This window comes from Cebidichthys violaceus, unplaced genomic scaffold, assembly GCF_023349555.1.
Source record: "Cebidichthys violaceus isolate CVI_PGR_0920_01 unplaced genomic scaffold, fCebVio1.0.p SCAF_8, whole genome shotgun sequence".
Classification (NCBI taxonomy): Eukaryota; Metazoa; Chordata; class Actinopteri; order Perciformes; family Stichaeidae; genus Cebidichthys; species Cebidichthys violaceus.
This window is the reverse complement of record NW_027176964.1, coordinates 308,271-327,601: the sequence shown is the minus strand read 5'-3', so window position 1 is coordinate 327,601 and position 19,331 is coordinate 308,271. Positions and strand designations below refer to the sequence as shown.

The 19,331-nt window shown below is 39.2% G+C and overlaps 2 protein-coding genes across 3 annotated transcripts in view; both read right to left on the bottom strand.

Annotated features, from left to right (window-relative positions):
• spidr (scaffold protein involved in DNA repair) overlaps positions 1 to 3,469 on the bottom strand; it is a 29,392-nt gene extending 25,923 nt beyond the window's left edge. The window contains exons 1-5 of the mRNA XM_068737493.1: positions 3,218 to 3,469; positions 2,926 to 3,072; positions 2,764 to 2,818; positions 2,007 to 2,186; positions 1,075 to 1,217 (exon numbers count right to left, since the gene is read on the bottom strand). Of these exons, the coding sequence (XP_068593594.1) occupies positions 1,075 to 1,217; positions 2,007 to 2,186; positions 2,764 to 2,818; positions 2,926 to 3,072; positions 3,218 to 3,232 (540 nt within the window). The 5' untranslated portion in view covers positions 3,233 to 3,469. The remainder of the gene's footprint in view (positions 1 to 1,074; positions 1,218 to 2,006; positions 2,187 to 2,763; positions 2,819 to 2,925; positions 3,073 to 3,217) is intronic.
• Positions 3,470 to 5,766: 2,297 nt separating this feature from the next.
• On the bottom strand, positions 5,767 to 17,777 carry mapre2 (microtubule-associated protein, RP/EB family, member 2). Of its 2 annotated transcripts, none has more exons than XM_068701628.1 (7): positions 17,689 to 17,777; positions 11,549 to 11,676; positions 10,795 to 10,940; positions 10,476 to 10,692; positions 10,070 to 10,218; positions 8,815 to 8,973; positions 5,767 to 7,264 (listed from the first exon to the last, which is right to left on the bottom strand). In XM_068701628.1, the coding sequence occupies exons 2-7, from the start codon at positions 11,667 to 11,669 to the stop codon at positions 7,166 to 7,168; spliced, it is 891 nt and encodes a 296-aa protein (XP_068557729.1). In that variant the 5' UTR covers positions 11,670 to 11,676; positions 17,689 to 17,777; the 3' UTR covers positions 5,767 to 7,165. The 2 variants fall into 2 exon arrangements, with proteins under 2 accessions (XP_068557729.1, XP_068557727.1); XM_068701626.1 differs by lacking the exon at positions 17,689 to 17,777 and adding an exon at positions 13,451 to 13,748.
• Positions 17,778 to 19,331: the final 1,554 nt, after the last annotated feature.

The window sequence follows — 19,331 nt, the reverse complement described above, 5'->3', positions numbered from 1 at the left end:
TTCACCGCTCCTTGTACATGCTGTAAATGCCGGCTCTGCCTTCAACAAACACTGATCCTGAAGGAGCAGTCAAAGTCTCCGCAGCACACAGGAGGGCCCTCGACAGATCGACCGCTACGATAAAACAACACTATAGGTCTAATGAAACAGCATGAGGAGTGTGTTCAGTGAACCACAGTGCATGCATCACATTACACTGTGTTTCTCACGGTTGTTTTCTTTATAGATTAATCTGCTGTTTGCTTTTATTCCCATTCATATTCGGTTAGCAGGGAAACATGGCCAGAGCCCAAGCTGACATCATTGAATGACTGGAACAATCAAATAATTGGCATTTCTGCTTGAAAAAAAAAATGACTTCATAATCAATAACAGTCAATTCATTTCCTGCCTATCGATTATCAAAAAGCTCGTGGTTTTGGTTCCTATGAATAACGATATTGAAATGATTTCATTCTTTACACGTCAGCGTTTCAGAGGATAACAAGCATCTATTGTCTGATTATTTAATATGTGCTTGTGGATGAGAGGCAGCTTCTCCCTCCACACTCAGTCAGAGCTTTATTGCTGCCTCAGCTTGTGAACTTTGACGGATTGGATTATGACCTAAAACTTAAAGAAAGAGTTTTGCTGGGTTGAGCCTGACGGGCCCTTTCAGGACATGAGGCCGAGCCTGCAACACGCCACCTAGTGGTGCGTCGGCTAAACATACCATCAAATAATGACGAAACTGAGTAAAAACGATACTGATGTGACGACTTAAAAAAACATATTAACACGAGAATTCCTTTAAATTATACAGAGAGGTATGCATTCATGACATGTAAGGCAAAAGTGAAGGTAAAGCTCATCTCAGTGAGAAGTACATCATCTGGTGTCTCACTGGACTCTAGGAAAAGTACTGACACTACTTCTAAGACAATTGCCCGCACTGGCAGTCAACCTAACACTGTTAATTAGAAACACACTGGACTCAAACAGTTACGGAGTTTAAGTGGTTGTGTGGCGCCATCTAGTGTTCATTACAACACACAAACCATGAGAAAATGAGCAGAATGAGATGAGTTCACTCACATCTGTGGGTTGAGGAGGTAAATCTTCTTGTTTCTCATCAAAGGTCTCTGATTCACAGTCAGAGATTTGTTGCCCGCTGTCCTTTTTAACATCTTCCTCAGATTCATCCAGATCGCTGTCTGTGTCGATAGCAGGGAGGTCATCTAAAGAAACAAAAGAAATCAATAAAAGAAAACAATCATTTTAACTTGAGTTCCACTGACTGGCGTTTTCTCACAGCAGTGACCAAAGGTCCTTACTTAGGTTCCTTAACTTAAAGAGGAACTTTGGTATTTTTCAACCTGGACTACATTTTCTAATTTTTTGTATTAAAGTGGCTAATGGCGATAATCATTTTCAATTGGTCAGATATTGAGGGAGACACATTTTAATCCATTTGGGCAACTCCTCAACCTCAATTTACGTCAATAAAAGTGCTTGTTTCTGCCATTAAAAGGCTCAGAATCTATTTAATAATGTAGCCAAACACTTATAATAACAATCTGAGCCACTGATTGTCATTTCAGTCTGTTTAGCAGCTGCAGCACTCTCGCCCAATATTAGACAAATTTCAAAAAATAACTGTCTCCATATAGTCACTTAGACACAAAAACATGGGGGCATAGGGTCCAGGCTGAAAAACACCAAAGTCACAATTTAAAAGCATAAATCAGCATTTTATGAAACACACTTATTCACTTTCTTGCAGAGTAAAATACGAAGATTGTTTCCACTCTCAAGACAAGAAGAGTGATTTCAATCTCCTCATTTATCTCTGCAAGAAAGTGAGTAAGTGCGTTTCAATTGTAATTGTAATGCATCTGTCTCTCATGATACAAATTGTGATGTCTGAGACAAAACAAACGTCAGCTCATGAAAAGCTGAACTGCACAGTTAGAACAATCTAACATGTTCCGGCCATGACTCAGCAAGTCACAACAGACTCAGTGCACCTTGTTCAGAGCGGAGCATGCGCAGCGCTCTGGTGTAAGACTGAAGGGGAGCCGTGGGTCTCCCTGATGGTCTCTGAGGAGGTTGTTGCTGCTCCCGGGTCACCTCTGAGGGGGAATGTTCACTGTCACTGGAGCTCCACGCAATGTGCACCGGGTCCTCTTTACCAGCACTGGCCTGCACTGAGCAAACACAGGAGGACATACGAGGACAACATCACGCCACGACCGGGACATTTTTAAATTAAAATGTAACAATTAAAACCTCAGAGACAGGAGTAGCCACTCCCCCCAGCTGTAGAGAAGCATGTGCACTCAAACCAAACTATGTCCTTGTGTGTCCCCTACTCTGTTTAAATGAATTAAACTTGTGTGAAATTAAACTTAAACCCCTATTTATAAGCAGATTTTTCAACAAAAACATTATATTCTTTAAGCACAAGAAGGAGGAAATCTCAAATGATAAATGTTTTCAAGATCACACGCGGCTGCATAAGAACGCTTTCCTTTCAAAATATTATAAAACTGGAAACTGTTCGAATTAAATCAGGAACCATTTTTAAAAAACAAAACTGTGGCTCATGAGTGACTATACTGAGATAGCCCCCACACACTATATATATATATATATATATATATATATATATATATATATATATATATATATATATATATATATTTACAGTAACAATATAATATCAATACATTGCACATCCCTTAATGTACTAGACAATACGACTAGACTAAAACAACGAGTTACCTGAAGCAGGAGACTTTCTTATGTCAGACAGTTTCCTCCCTGATGTCTTGAGATTCTGCAACAAACACCATCAACAACAATCAGAGCACCAGGGGGAATAATGCATGATAGTTTAAGGTAATGTGAGTATTATATGATTATATGCATCTCATCGTTATCAACCTGTATCACTGGAGTGTCCACAAAACTGTCTCCACACTTCTCCCAGCTCTTAGACGCAGATGAAAGTGATGGAGCTTCTCTGCCCACTTTGTTTACGACATCATCCGGAAAGAAAACACACTTTACGTCCTTGTAGCATCGTCTACGCTACACAAGTGAAAGTAATAAATCAGTTACTACACGTCATGACAGGTAAACAGGCAGATTTAGCCAAAAGCTAACTAGCCTGTAGCTTTAAAATGTAGCATAAAGTGGCTAGCATTGTATGCTAGCTAGCTAGCTGGTTTCTTACCTTTCTAGAAGACATGGCGTCAAAACAAAATGTTTTTAAGCCACAGCTGTAAGTTACATGTGCGTCCACACAAAGCTATGTAGTCAGATATCTTTCGTTGACCCGTCGTAGTGCAGGAGCGGTTTGCCGGTGGTTGCTTAACTCACTAGTTTGCAAACTAACGAGCAGAACACAGAGTTCAGTCTGTTGCTCAATCTGTAGAGGAAGAGGGGTGTGTTTCATTATAGAACAGCGTGGCCCGGAGGCCGCCCGTGTGTACGTGTGTGTGTGTGCGTGTGTGTGTGTGTGTGAGCTTCTCATTCAAAATGACAGCAGTGGAAAGTAACTATTGAACAGTACTTTTACTCAAGTACTGTCCAAGTTTGAAGTACTTGTATGTATTTTTGTTTTGTTTGGTTAAATATTTACACTATTGTTTAGTTAGTCAATTTTAATATGATCCTATTTTATTGTATATATTGTGCATTTCAATTTTTATATTTAATACTATTATGTTATTGAAAAAATATCCATCTATCTATCTATCTATCTATCTGTCTGTCTGTCTGTCTGTCTCTCTGTCTCTCTGTCTCTCTGTCTATCTATCTGTCTATCTGTCTGTCTGTCTGTCTGTCTGTCTGTCTGTCTGTCTATCTGTCTGGCTGTCTATCTGTCTGTCTATCTGTCTGTCTGTCTGTCTGTCTGTCAGTCTATCTGTCTGTCTGTCTACCTGTCTGTCTGTCTGTCTGTCTGTCTCTCTGTCTGTCTCTCTGTCTGTCTGTCTCTCTGTCTATCTATCTGTCTATCTGTCTGTCTGTCTGTCTGTCTGTCTATCTGTCTGTCTATCTGTCTGTCTGTCTGTCTGTCTGTCTCTCTGTCTATCTATCTGTCTATCTGTCTGTCTATCTGTCTGTCTGTCTGTCTGTCTGTCTGTCTATCTGTCTGTCTGTCTATCTGTCTGTCTATCTGTCTGTCTGTCTGTCTGTCTGTCAGTCTATCTGTCTGTCTGTCTACCTGTCTGTCTGTCTGTCTGTCTGTCTCTCTGTCTGTCTGTCTATCTTTGTGCTACTTTAGGCAAATACTGTACTTTTTACTGCGCTACATTAATTTGACAAAACTAGTGACTTTGCAGATTCAGATTAATAATACATAATATAAATCAATTAATAAATGAGGTATTATTATGGATTAGGTTACCCAGCAGTATATAAAGTACTTTAAATTAGCTCCACCCGTACCAGCAGCCCCGTTAAAGAGATTCACATTAATGCATCGCTGATTATTATCCGGTAATATAATGTACATTATTCTGGAAATGGCCATTCTGCCCTTTTGACTGCTTATACCTTTGGTACCTTAAGTATATTTATATTCCAACATTAATATAAAAGATCTGGATAATTCTTTCACAACTGCAAAATAATGGCCTGTAACTCAGTACATTTTAATCAAGTACTGCTTACATTTTGAGGTAGGCCTTCTTATATTCTACTTTCATTTTGTATTTTTTTTTCTTCTATTTTCTGCTTTTAAAAGTCCTGCATTCAAAATGTTAATATCAAAAATGAAAGTACTCGTTATGACGCTCCTTTCAGAGTGTTATCTTATTATATACATTCTATTACTGCTCATTATTATTGATGTATTAACATTTAAGCAGCATTTTAAGATTGTAGCTACTCAAAGATGAGCTAATTTGAATTACTTTACATAACCAACATGAGGTCTTCATTCAAATATAACTTTAAAGTATAGAATTTCAAAAAGCATAAAGCCTCCGAATGTAATAGTTTACGTTCATAAGTATCATTAAAAAACCCGTCTTTTAATTCCAGAGAAATCCAAAGATCTAATGTTCATAAAACTTGAAGGAACACTGCGACGGAGTCGGGACGGTCATGAAAAAATACATAAATTGCAGTAAAACCAAGAAATTAACGAGGGAGATCTTCCCAAAGTCTTAATGATTTGTCCTTCCATTGTTCTAAAATCTCATCCATCCCTCTGAACCCATTTCTATAAATCACTGTACCAACATCTTGAAAGTTCACTGGAGTCACAATAGCTAAAACAGTAACGGACCGCTCAGTCCAAACAATCAGTAGCTTAAAATCTTAAATATTTTGTTTTCCATAATTTGGTTTCAAAGGCAGAATATGTTGAAAAAAGTTCATGAGTGAGCAAAGAAGAATATTTTGGGCTCAGTAGGAAACCAGTGTTTTTGCAGGTATATATATATATATTCCATATACCTTAAAGCCGCTCTGTGTTACACTAGAGCTCACACTGATGGCAAGTATTTACAATTATAAATACATATGGTGACAAAAGACCTCCGTTTACTCTTTTCAATTAAAAAAGGCAAAGAATTAGATATATAGACAATCTTACAACTGGTCACCATATAACACTACAACCCAATTAATCAAGGATTTACCAACCCTTTACAGAGCCTAACCTTTTACAAACAGAATCTGAACTAACCTTACCTGCAGCAGATATTTTAACTTAGTTCTTAGATTATGGTCAGGGCTGGTTGCTGCTGTTGGAGCGACACGACAACACTCCCGTGGACTCGAAACGTAATTTTATTACAGCAAATCCATCCGAATCTCAACATCTTCCAAATAGCAGGTTAAACATACAAAAAGCTCACTTAACATACTAGTTTTTTTTTATTAAATATGTAAAAAGCAGGTCAAGTTATTCACAAATAAAATGCAAACATGCAACACGTTTTTTGGGGAATGCATAATGAGTGGGACGTGAAAAAAAAACAAAAAAAAAACATTTACCATTCATTAATTATTGACAGTACATGTTTACATTCTTTTTCATTTACACAATAATAGATAACTAAAGCATTATGGTGCACTGCCCAGTTCAATATTAGTAAATGCAATATTAAGAAAGGGTATACGATGTACTAACTGGAATATATCTGGAGAATTACTCAGTGAACCGACTCCCTAAGACCTGTGGTTTAAAAAAAATAATTAAAAAAACATCTGAAATCTGAACAGACCACAAGTTTCAGCTGAGGTTTAAAACTTTAAATGCTGCATCATAATTAAACTAGTCCACAATAACGTTTCTTCCTTCCCTATGTTTATGGAAAGTTAACTGCCTTGTATGGTGTGAATAACACGTTGTTGATTATCTTGAAAATTTGAGAGGACAGTTGTGAAACAGCCAGAACTTGGCTTTATACTAAATCGTATCCACAAACCACTGACTGTATTGTCCTCCTTCATGAGGATGCAATGCAGAATCTCCCACTATTCCTAAGGCTTAGTAATAATAATAATAATAATAAATATGGTGAGGGTCTATGGACAGATTGTCCAATACAGAGTCAAATGTCAGTGCAATGTATGAAAAGGAGGTTAAATAAGAGCTACTACGAGCCCTTTCAGGGCTTTGCTTATTGCATTCTCGTGATTATTATTGTTGATATGCAAAATTAAAAAAAAGGAAAAGGAAAGAAGCTGGGAAGTTAACACTTGCACTGGCAGGTAACAGTTACCCGTCTAAACTTAAGCGTTTCATCACAACTACTGTAGGATTTGTATTTCCACACACACACACACACACACACACACACACACACACACACACACACACACACACACACACACACACACACACACACACACACACTCCTTTAGAAACTTCTGTGATGGTCTGAGCTTGTTCTGCTGGAGGAGGTCGTCTCCACAAACCCTCCACAGCAGTTCACCAAAAGTCACAAAAAACATCGAACAGTGAGCAGAGGGATACAAAAAAAATGACAATAAAAAAACGGTGACGGTGCTTCTATTCAGGAGGTTGCTTCATGTGCTCAGTCTTGGAGAGAACAAAAAAAATAAAAAAATAAACCATGAGGAAAAAATTAAAATCCTGTAACAGTTCTCACATATTTAAAAAGAGGGTTGTAACTGCAGTGAGGGATGATGATGATGATGGAGGTCAGTATTCATCCTGCTCCTCCTGCTGATCATCTGGCGCCTCCTCGTGGGCTTCCTGGTCTACTTCCTGTCCGTCACCCTCAGCCAGCTCTGCTCCCTCCTAAAAAAAAAAAAAAAAAAAAAAAAACACTAATTAATACTAGTGCTACTGAAGTATGCTCCACTAGTGCTGTGATTCTCTGCCCCAACCCGATTCAGGCCGGCTGTAACGTCTCAAAATCCAGACTCCCAAATAATTAAAGAGGAGAAATGTCCACAGTGATCTATGAAGGTAGAAGCTTTGTGTTTAGTTATTATTAGCTATTCTGTTTTTAATTTGATTGGGCGTTTCATTCATAGGAATGCTTCGTGCCATCATCATTAACCTTCTGTCACTGTCAAAGCACAGACTCCCTCCTCTCATTAATGAGGAGAATTGTTACACAACCTCTATTTAATATATATATATATATATATATATATATATATATATATATATATATATATATATATATATATATATATATATATATATATATATATATATATATATATATATATATATATATATATATATATATATATATATATAGTGTGTGGGCTATCTCAGTATAGTCACTCATGAGCCACAGTTTTGTTTTTTAAAAATGGTTCCTGATTTAATTCTAACAGTTTCCAGTTTTATAATATTTTGAAAGGAAAGCGTTCTTATGCAGCCGCGTGTGATCTTGAAAACATTTATCATTTGAGATTTCCTCCTTCTTGTGCTTAAAGAATATAATGTTTTTGTTGAAAAATCTGCTTATAAATAGGGGTTTAAGTTTAATTTCACACAAGTTTAATTCATTTAAACAGAGTAGGGGACACACAAGGACATAGTTTGGTAGGAAAAGGCTTATGTCGGAGATCATGTCACAACCGTCTGAAAAGACTTAATGTGCGTTCCAATACCCATAATACCACAGTATTTAGTATGCCAGAAAAAGATTTAATATGTCCCAATTCATGGTAGGAATGCCAAAAAAATACCAGGATGCACCACTGCATCTGGTTACATTTTGCAGAGTGCTTTCTGGGTGTTCTGACCCACAATCCTCTGCGCAGTAAAGATGCGTCACATCGAGTGAGCTAGCGACGTTATAATGAAGCAGTATGTTCCAGTTGTATGCAAGCTGCATGCAACAGTTCATACTTTGTAAGAGCAGCTGCAGTATGAACTATGACGTGATATGAAACGCCGCTTCAGTTGAGTTAAAGAAACAGTGTGTAGGATTCTAATCAACTGGACACACCCCCGCTCACATCTTCATAGATATAATATTCCATTTCTGCCAATAAATCTGGCTGAATCCTACACAATGCTCCTTTAATTAAGCTTGTAGTGGTTTGTAAAATATTTATATTTGGGCCCAAGACCGCTGCCTTGGTTCAGACTCAGGTCTGGCAGGTTTATGTAATGACAGGCATCTTTTTTTTGGGGGGGGGGGGGGGGGCAATCGTGGCTCTAGCTTCAAGGCAAACAAATGTGATTACACACAAAGACTGAATCTCTTTAAAAACGCACAATAAGTTCCACATGATTTTACCACCAGGGACAAATGGCATTCACACGCATTCGTCTCCAACTGTCCATAAATCCTGCTCGGATGGAAAGGAGGGTCCCGGACTGACCTGTTCGTCTGAAGCGTACAGGACCTCCATTAGCCGATCCACAAACGGGGCGCTTTCTTCTCCCTGATCCTGGCACAGCAGCTCCACCTCCCGCAGCTTGCTGAAGTAGTAGTCCCTCTCCTTCTCCACGCCTTCCAGTGCCGACTTTAATGTGTTCATCTACGTCAATGAGATTCACAACATCGTTTTTAGCATCAGCGGCAAAACATTAAAAAAGGTGGACTTTGGTTAAAGACAACAGATAAGCACAGAAATCAACTCGACTAATAACAGATGAGTCAATCAATTATAGCTTTTCCTGATACATGTTATCTAAAGCACGAGTCACACAGAGTAGTCTTGATCTACTCATTGTTCAGATAATCTATTGATCCGTTTAGTCAGTTGTCAAATTAAAACTACCACACATTCTCTTCATTTTAAAGTCAATACTTTGGGGTTTCTGCTGATCACAGGATCAAGTTCCAGCTCACTTTCAGAGCCACTGGCTACATTTACAGAAACGTGTCGGATCTCTACATGGCTTCTGTTTCACTCAGCTGTGTATGTGCAAGACTTTGACACAGATCAATAAAAAGGAGAGTAAATAAAAAGGACTTTGCATTGCAAAAATAAATATTTGCCCACTTTGAGTAAATATTCTAAAGTACGGTAGGCAGCTACTGCAGCCTTCGTCTACGTGGATATTCTGCATCAACCAACGTGTTTCAGAGAAGCTGCTGTCGTACGTCAAGCTGGTCGTTGTTGTGAAGCGGTGGATTAAAGTGCTGCAGAAGTCTTTGGACTATATAAGAGACTAATAAACCGGCTACATTAGAATCAATCATGATTTTACACGTTGCTGCATTCCGTTTTGTGCAAGCGTAGTTCAAAGACTGGAGGTGTTCAGAAATGTTGTTTAGTTAATATTGTTTAGCTCTCCGTCACAGCCATCTAGAGCTGAAGCCATTAGTGGAAAATAATCGACACCTTTTTTTAAATAAATTGATTAATGGTCTCAGTTATTTTATAAGCAAAATGACAAACATATGTCTGGTTCCAGCCTCTTAAAGCTGTTCTTTGTCCAACATGATGGGAAACTGAATGTCTTTGTGTTTTGGACAGTTTGACACTTTTAAAGATAAAACGATGAATTGATTAATTCATAATCCAAAGAATCATTATCTGCAGCCATTCTACAAGTGAACACAGAGTTTGGTGGTCAGATTGTTGGTCGTCAGTTTCAGAATAATCATAAACATAATCATAACCATACCTGCTCGGTAAGATGTGTGACCTGTGCTTCCAGTTCTTTCTCTCCTTTGGCAGGAATCGGTGTCACGATAGCAGGGATCTTTTTGGCTGATGAAGGTCTGGATGTCGGTGTTGAGATCTTGGGGGTCGTAGAGCTCGACCGTGACGCTCCTACGGCAGACAAAAGGTTTATCACTCAGGGACGGAAGACCAACTTAAGTCATTCTCCCACAGGAAAGTAAACAATTTGTGTGTTTTTCCTGAGTTTGAAAGAACTCAATAATCACGCAAGTTGTTGATGTGAAACTAACACCACGGCTCCATTACATCGATGTGAAAACATGCCCTTGTGTCTCCAAACATTTCACATATTTTTGGATAGCAAAAGCAATGTTTGCAACTAGCACAGCCTTCATGTTGAAGCTCACCTGCGGTAGGGGAGCTGGCTGCATGGTGGGACTTCTTTGGCAGGTTGAAGATCTGCTCACCGGGGTCAGGGGGGGGGATGGCATCCTGACCCTGTCTGGCTGCAACCGGGTCGTACTCTTTACCGTCGTAATTGGCATCAAAGAACTTCTTAAACCACTGGATGAAATCGAGATTGTCCTGAAACCTGCCTTTAACCAGTTTCTCTACAGGAATAATCTGAATCGAGGGGGGAAAAGAGAATTAAAATATAAATTCATGCAGTTTGAAATTAAATTGCAGATACCCTGAACCAGATTAAAGTATGGTTAAGGGACTCACCTTGTCCACATTCATCCGTTTGAAGGACGCCTGCAACAGTTTGAAATTGTGAATGTACTCGTGCTCCAATTTAGCTTGAAACTTGACCTTCTTAAGACTGATGCAGCCAGGGAAGAGCAGATCCATGAACTGGCAATACGCAGCGCCTAAAGACGGAACAAAATGTTAGCGGAGTGCATAATCCCTCGCTTGAAAATTAGAAGACTGGAGCCGAGATATAGGACAGGATTTAACATGACTTTGCACGACAGAAATCCACTGGAATAAAAGAAAGAGGGAGTGCAGATCACTGACCCGGTTTCCTTCAAAAGATTACTATTAATGCAGATACTTGGTGACGTGGCTAATATTAACTGACGCCTTGTTAGACCTTTATCCATTTTAAAAAGGGGGCACCAACTCAACCTGGCAGTGTGTCAGCTATCAGATAAAACTCACATAAACCAAACCAGAGAGCACACACAGGTAATCTACATCAAACAAGTAGCTTAGAAATTGGATTACTTGGTTACAGCCGGCGAACACGGCAAGCTGCAAGTGTATTTATAGACAAGTCTCTGCCAGAGAGGTGAGCGTCTTTCCACAGGTTGCTTTAACTGCCAGCTTACACAGAATGAATTGATCCCCCCCCCGCCCACCGCTCTACAGGCGAAGATGTAATCTCCTAAAAACACACTTCCCATCCTAAATGGCTTCTTTGACACAGAGGGAATGTGGAGAGAGGATAGAGAGGAGTGTTTCCTTCGGTCCTCACCTGAGGAGAGCTGCTCCACCTTCGTATAGTTTAGAGAGACGAGATCGTTAACCCAGGCTGTGATGTCATGCCTGCTCATAGTCTCCTGGGTTATTGAGGTAGAATATACGTTGACCGCCATCCCCCAACTGCAACAGAGAAAACAGCAACACTTAAAAACAAAAGGCAATGCATGTAGAGTAGAGCTACCGTTTCACTTTGCCTCAGTTTAATTATCATTAAAATGGTTTCTGAGTCATTCTCTGCCGATCGCCTAATTACAGCTCTAGTTTCCTGCATTTTTTTGCGAAACAGGCGGATCTAAAGAGTCTATATTTATGGTGCACAGTGATAACACACTTTTACAGCGGTACACATTTGCTATATTAACACCCAGACCTTGTCGGCCATCTTTGAATGTGTGCCTGGGATCCTTTAATCTGATTTTACCTGCATGCTAAACAGAAAGCTGCAACAAAGTTGGATTAGAAAGATGTTGTAATTTTACCTGCTTGCTTCGAAGGCACATAACCCATTTAAATTGAGGATATTCAGGCTCATATACACAACGTAAGCATATCAAAAGAATAAATAACAAGCATCAGGGATCTCAAACTTTGATCCTTAAAGCTACAGATTAAGCAGTTACACCGCATGGCCACAGCACAACGGATAAAGGCATGAAACGTGTTAACTCTCAGTGACAAACATTCAGTGTTTCCCACATGTTGGGTTCACCTGATCAGCAAAGTACATTAAAGACCACTGAGGTGCATCTCCAGACATTTTTTTTTTTAAAATATAAACAATTTAGTTGATCCTGCTCAGACCATTTATTTATTACTCAGTTCAACAAACAACATCTTTTACCTGATTTTTTTAATGCATTGCAAAAATACAGCGTATGTTTGTGGAAGTCAGTCCTTTATTAAAGCCCATTTGGTCAGTGATTTGTACATGCACAGGGTCTATATTTTAGTATATATGATAAAGTAGAACTCTTGTACATTAATCAAGTGTGTAATTATCTTTAATTCCCTGAACAGAAATGAGCACGGCTGCATAACCATTTCATTTAAAGAGAACAGCAGGACAGCGGCATTAAAACACACCCCTCTTCATTGGTTTATGGCAGCGACTGATATGGTGTCACACATCATGCTAAATCATCATCACCACTAGCCGACACCGGGCTACATAGGCAGGTTAATAATAAACTCCGGGCCGTTAAAGTCGGGCTATCTATCGCAGCAGCACCTCCTCCGGGAAGTGAGGGAAGGAAACCGGGCACAGCCGATCTCATGTCAACAAAGCGGATGTATGCGCTGCTAGCATGCTTTGTTAGCCGGGCAGGGATAGCCGGGGCTGGGCTGAGGGCTGGATTCAAACAGGGTGTGGAGTGGTGGTGGATCAGGGTTGTGCAGCAGGTTCTGCACATTAACACACCACCCTAAAACACACACTAACACACGTATACATATATATCGTAATATGAGGGATTATCAGGTAGCTGCGAAGTGTCATGTCACGATGAGGATCCACTAGCGGTCTGTGTATTCCTGTCATTTAACAAGCGATCCGCTGCTCCTAAACCTACCGGTGCCATTACGCACCACAACACATGACAACATTGCTCCGGGGGCCTGCTTTATTTTTGGGCCGCTATGTTTGCACACCAAGCAGAAGGCGGGTTAAAGCCAACTTAAAAAAAAGGGGATTTACGCCATGTCCAGTGAGAGCTAACATGACAGGAGACTGAGACGACCCGGGGAAGACGTAGCTGGATGGGTGCAAAGCAAGAAACACGCGACGAGGAGGAGGAGGACCAGGCCGGAATGCAGCTTTCTGTCTGCAGCGGTGTTTTGTCTTTTTATGATATATTATATGTAGAGATAGATTATGCGGATCATTGCACAGATTTACCTGTAGGCGCGCTCTCCTCGCACTGTATTTTTCCTGTAAGGAATGATGTTGGTTCCGTTGTCCGGGACGATGTCGTTGTTATTCTCTCCATTTGGGGAAAGGGCTTGGGTGGGACCGGGCATTTGGGTGTCTCTAAAAAATGTTGAACAGATACTCTGTTCTCTCTCTGGGCAGGAAACAAAAAAAAAAAAAAAAAAACCGACAACAGGAACGATGCTAAATGCTAAAAGAGAGAGAGAGAGCCGCGCCTCCGGGTCTCGTTCCTTCTGTCTGCTTATTCTCCACAAACCTAAAGCCCCGATGACGTAGCTGCACCCTGTACCACGTGACTGACGGGGTGGGCTATTTCAGCACACACCAAATCACATCGATCACCCGCGTGCACAATCAATGCATGTGGCTTTTGAAGATGCAGATCATCAAAACGACCGAGAGATGAGATTCAATCAACTGGGAAGAAGAATGAGTGTGATTATGAAGGCCACCATGTTTCACCTTCACCTCGTCACGTGACTATTGCAAACACACCCAAACAGATGTTTTTTTATCCTAATAGATCAAAGTGGTGCTGATGAAATGATGACGCAACACATGGTGTGAGGAAGTGTGGTGAAAATGTTTGGATTACCAATAATGTTATATATAACAAGATTAAGAAATCAGTCGAGTCGACAGAAACTATTCTGATGATTTATTAACTGTCATTTTTATTGTTTTGAATATTATTGTCTTTTTAATGATAGATAACTGTGTTGTGGAGTGCTGGTTGGACAAAGACTAAGGGACGTGTGAGGGGCATTTTAATAATAAAATAATAATAAGTAGATTGATCGATAATGAAAATAATCCTCATTAATATTGTTAATTTTATTATAAAATGTCATAAAATTAATTAATTAATAATGAATTAATTCACACATTTTTGTCAGTTTTATTTTCTGTCAACCAACTAACCAATTAATCGACTAATAATTTATAAAATGTGTACAAGTTTAAACATCCAATGGGGGAGTAACAATACGCTTTATGGTTCATATAAAGATATAAATTCAATATATGTTGTTGTCAAAATACGCTGTTTCATTCAAATCGTGTGCTACATTTAAAAAAAAAAAAAAAAGAAGTGAATTCTTAACTACTACAACCTACTTTTTGGTATTTAAAAATGACAACATATCCAAATATGCCATGAATCACTATGCCCCTACGATTCAAATATCTGAACATGGTTAGTAATCAGTGATAAGAAGCGACTGTATGTGGACCAGCGGGTTAACAGGCATGATGGAAAAACTGATCACGTGACACAGCTACATTACTGCAGCACTGAGCCAATACAACCACAGGAATATTATGCATGAAGAAGAACTATGTCCAGCCAATCACACGGTCTTTATGATGCTGTAACGTTGTTTTACTGCCTTGACTTTTTTCCTACGTGTTTTTTATCCTTATTTTGTTGCGTTATCTGAAAGGTCACCTACCATTACATATTAACTCCTTAACTCACATTTATGGCCAGTAATGCTTGAAACGTCTTTTTTTATGAATGTGTAAACAGTTTGTCCTCTGAGTTTCTTGCATCTGGTCACGAGGCAAAGTTTTTTTTCCATACACACACATTTTTTGCTTCTTCTGATAGAAATCATGGAAGCTCTGCCTCAGTGGAAAGGAAGCATCTTTTATAACCCCGTAACAGGACTCATCAACTAAGGTTTCATTCTACAGTGTACACTTCCACCTCCAATTGCAGTGCCAGCAGCTACACTATCTGTCAAAATAGTGAGTAATATTTCAAACTGCTTTTGAAATTGGGTGAGGGATGTTTAATGCAACACTGGGTCAGTGTGCTCACTCAAAACAGCTCCTCTGGCACCACCATCAGGCCAGCTGAGGTCACTTTTAAACCTACAAATCATGAACTTTTACACAGAACCCACTGACTCTTGATCTCAGATAAATATGACAAAATAAAGAGAAATGTCCAACAAATAAAGTCTGATTAATGTTATCCAAAAATATTGAGATCCATGTCTTATTTTACCAGTTAAACCAATTTTCACGTCACCTACTTCAACAGGATTTTCAATCTTCTTACTTCAGCGAGAGCTTTATGAAGTTGCTTTGAGGACGTTTCAACACATATTTCAAATTCCAACAGTGTTTCTCTTTGAAATTATGGCAATAATTTACATCCACGCTCTCAGTTATTCAGCTTAAGGTAATCACACCGGAGCTTTTAAAAGTCACATGTCGGTAAAGAGGATGCATGTGCCACGGATTGCCTCTTTGACTGACTGCAATAATTCACCTTTGTACTAAAATGTGCATTTAAGCTACTCTTTTAACTGTTTCAAAAATCAAGGCAGTGGTAGCTGCAGGATTTCTATTATTTTGATATTCTGGAAGGACAAATGCCTCTAACAGGTCTTTACTTTACTCTTTACATAAACTATTACAGAGCCAAACACAAGGCACAAATAAGTGCTAATGCCATTAAATGACCAAACTGTGGACACTAGAAATGCCTCCACAAAGAACCAAAAGCACGCAGAGTTACATTTCTGATACGGTAACGCTAAAGGCTCTTTGGGACTGGAAGTGACAACTGCAGCGCATCGGTCTCATTACAAATCACAGAACAGTGAGCACAGAGGTCCGCTTTGTGTCGTCAAACAGCAGAAGAAGAATGAAACGCAGCAACTTGCCACTGCTAAGGTTAGGGTGGCAAAGCTATCGCAAGGCTGGCATTGAAAAGAATGTGACACTGCCAGTCTGACGGGTCTTTAAGTGTCACCCATAGGTGTCACCACAGAGGTGAAGCATGCGTGTGCTGTTTAAAATAAACATTCAGACTGTGAAGCCCAATTAAATATGTAAATATTGGACCATAACGTGAGAGATGCATTCCCTCTTGAGCCGGTTTTTAAATTACACCTTCACCTGTAGAAGGCCTATTTAATACAAAAACACTACATATTACTGCGGAGGAAGGATTTCTCTGTGAAAAAGTAATCTACTAGGAATGTGCACTTCAACATATTTAACTGGCCCACACAGTTGCATTGCCAGACGAAGTTGCAGCAAGTTTCCACCTTTTTTGACGGACAACCCTGCGTCCGAAATAAACTAGGGTGCTGCGTTTTATTCCCGCTGCGATAACGTCCGTCTGAACACGGCCTCAAATGTCTCAAGACTGTTGAACTGAAACTTCAGCTGTAGACACACCACACATGTCCAATGTTGTTTGAGTTGATTGAGGGTGTTGAAGTGGGTTTGTGTGGTTATGGCAGAATCATGAGGGTAAAAGACTAGAGACACTGACTATAAATAATCCAGCTATAACATCTGCTTCGTTTTGCTTGCATGTACACGTCACTTGCTTTGCCGTCTCCGTTACTGCTGTATGTTAAGAGACAATAAATCATTGGGCCGCTGTGCATAAACTCCTTCCACTGGAGGAAAAGCAGAGCTGTGCTCGCTCTCTACATTCATATCTCCACAGTGGGTGTGTGGGTACGTGTGTGAGGGATGGAGGCTCCACCCACCAGACCCAACCCTCAACATTCAAAAAATAGCAAGGAGGTCATTGTTATATCCTGACTTGCGGGTTGAGCAGGTTAATAATGTGTGCAAGGTATCTAATGAGTACTATCAAGGGTGCAGAATAATCTTAACAAAGAGTTGAGGTTTACAGAGTCAGACTTGAGTGTGCAAACATTTTTAGGGGAACCTCATATACCTAACCACAAAAATGTGGAGGAGGAGGGTCAGGACCAGAGAAGGAGGGATCTTTGATCATTGGTATCCTTTCAGCTATTCAATTAAACACAGCATGTGTGTAAGGAAAAGTTAGATTTTGCCAATGGAAAAAAGCGCTAATTGTGCACCCCAGACAAAAGACCATGCATGGACTTCCCCCTCTTCTTCTTCTCAGTCCCCTGTGCACACCAACGCTCAGAAACAGCTTGAAGTGAGGAAAACATGGGACATTTATGCTAATTTATTAGGTTTCAAGGCAACTGGCTACGTAACGAGGCAGCTAAGTTAGCTGCAGCTGGTGAATGAAGCTAACTCAACACTTCAGAATAGTGACAGCAGACATATGACGTTAACGTCAGCGTACAAACCACCGACACACACGTAAACACGCTCCGGTTTTAACATTTACACGCCATTATTGGACAACTCAAATCAAAATAATTTGGAATTGTTCGGTAAAAGCAAATGAGACTTACCAGTTAGCTGAACTCCGTTCCGCAGGTTTACAAAAGGTGTTTAAAAATGCTCCTTTTTCCGGCTGAGTCACCCCACCCTCTCAAACGCCCATTCTCACGAGACGCTGAGCTGAAGAGGGCTGTTGATTGGACAGCGCGTCATCGATGTCGAAGCTGATTGGTCCGCTGCAGACCTCTGTCGTAAGTTTGACCAATCACGTCTTGATGCGTTGATCATTCGGAACGTCCAACAGCTTTCCGTCTTGTCGCTTCGTGTCACGTCAGTTTTCTCACAGAAACGCAAATATTTTCAAAACAATAAATATTTATTGAACATAAGTTTGAAAGGTTGACTCAATCCACCATTGTTTTAAAATGTTAAATTATTTTCTTTTCAAATAAAATGAGAATATATTTACTTATATATACACTCTTATGTATGTATATATGTATATGTGTGTGTGTGTGTGTGTGTGTGTGTGTGTGTATGTATGTATGTATGTATGTATGTATGTATATATATATATATATATATATATATATATATACATATACTATATAATTTAAAAACCCACTTTTATGCGTAGAGACTCAGAGAATTGAGTGAGTTGATTTATTGTTACAGTGAATTAATTTAGCAAAAATACTACTACTACTACTACTAATAGTAATAATAATAATAATAATAATAATAATAATAATAATAATAATAATAATGTAGCATCTAGTTCCAGCTTCTTAAATGAACTTCTTGTCTGTATTTTATGTAACTTAAAATTGAATATCTGAGTATTTTGGTCCTTTTTAATTTGTGAAGGACATTTCCACTATCATTTTATTAGTTGTGGACATTTTACAATTGACAAAATAAGTGAATTGATAATACATGTTATTTTCCTCTCTTGTATTATATGTACACTATTCCTTATGCCTGTGTGATAAATATCCATGTGAATTTCAAGGACCTCACTGAGAAAGCAAGTTAAAGATTTATTATAAAAGAATGCCTCTTTTTTAATTCGTCATCTAAATATAATTCTAGGCAAAGAGCACATTTTCCACAGAAGGAAATACAGCGCACAAAGTTTGCATCTTTGATTAAATAAACCTGATGTTCAGGCTCTGACACAACTGCATTCCTCATGTTTTAACACCAGGGCGCAGTCATGCACTTGATACAAGACATAAGCTATCAAGAGGAGGGCGACTCGCTTTAAAATTAATCTCTCTTATAGCTGCTTTGCTGATAGAGTAGACACAAAATCGACCAGATAAATAAAGCAAATATTGTAACAAGATACCAGTCAATTATGTAAAGACCTGTTGATAGATTTTATATTTATCTTATGAATACTGTCAGTGGAAAAAAGGCTTGTGTTGATGTCTTTAAAAAAAAAATACTGATAAGAACAATAATAATGAAGACTAATATCAGTTCATTCATATGCTGATAATTCTGCCTGAGCCTGAGAGCAAAATTTTCCCTCCTAATATCCACATGACTGTGAGATTCAGCGCTGGATGGCTGCTTTTATGTTACCTCAGATGGTGGGACTATGTGATGAATTATAGACAATAGGTTGAGGGCAGCCAACAGTGCATTTATGACAGATAATAAATGTGCACTGCCAAACCAAGCCAATTGAAGTGTGCCGGTCTGGAAT

Bases quoted from the DNA above. Each gene is read 5' to 3' on its own strand.
- mapre2 (XM_068701626.1), bottom strand. From the start codon at position 13,572: ATGCCCGGTCCCACCCAAGCCCTTTCCCCAAATGGAGAGAATAACAAC. The intron at 11,677-13,450 runs GTAAATCTGTGC...TCTCTGTTGCAG, and splicing joins CGAGGAGAGCGCGCCTACAG to TTGGGGGATGGCGGTCAACG. The intron at 7,265-8,814 runs GTCAGTCCGGGA...TTTTTTTTTTAG, and splicing joins TGTACGCTTCAGACGAACAG to GAGGGAGCAGAGCTGGCTGA.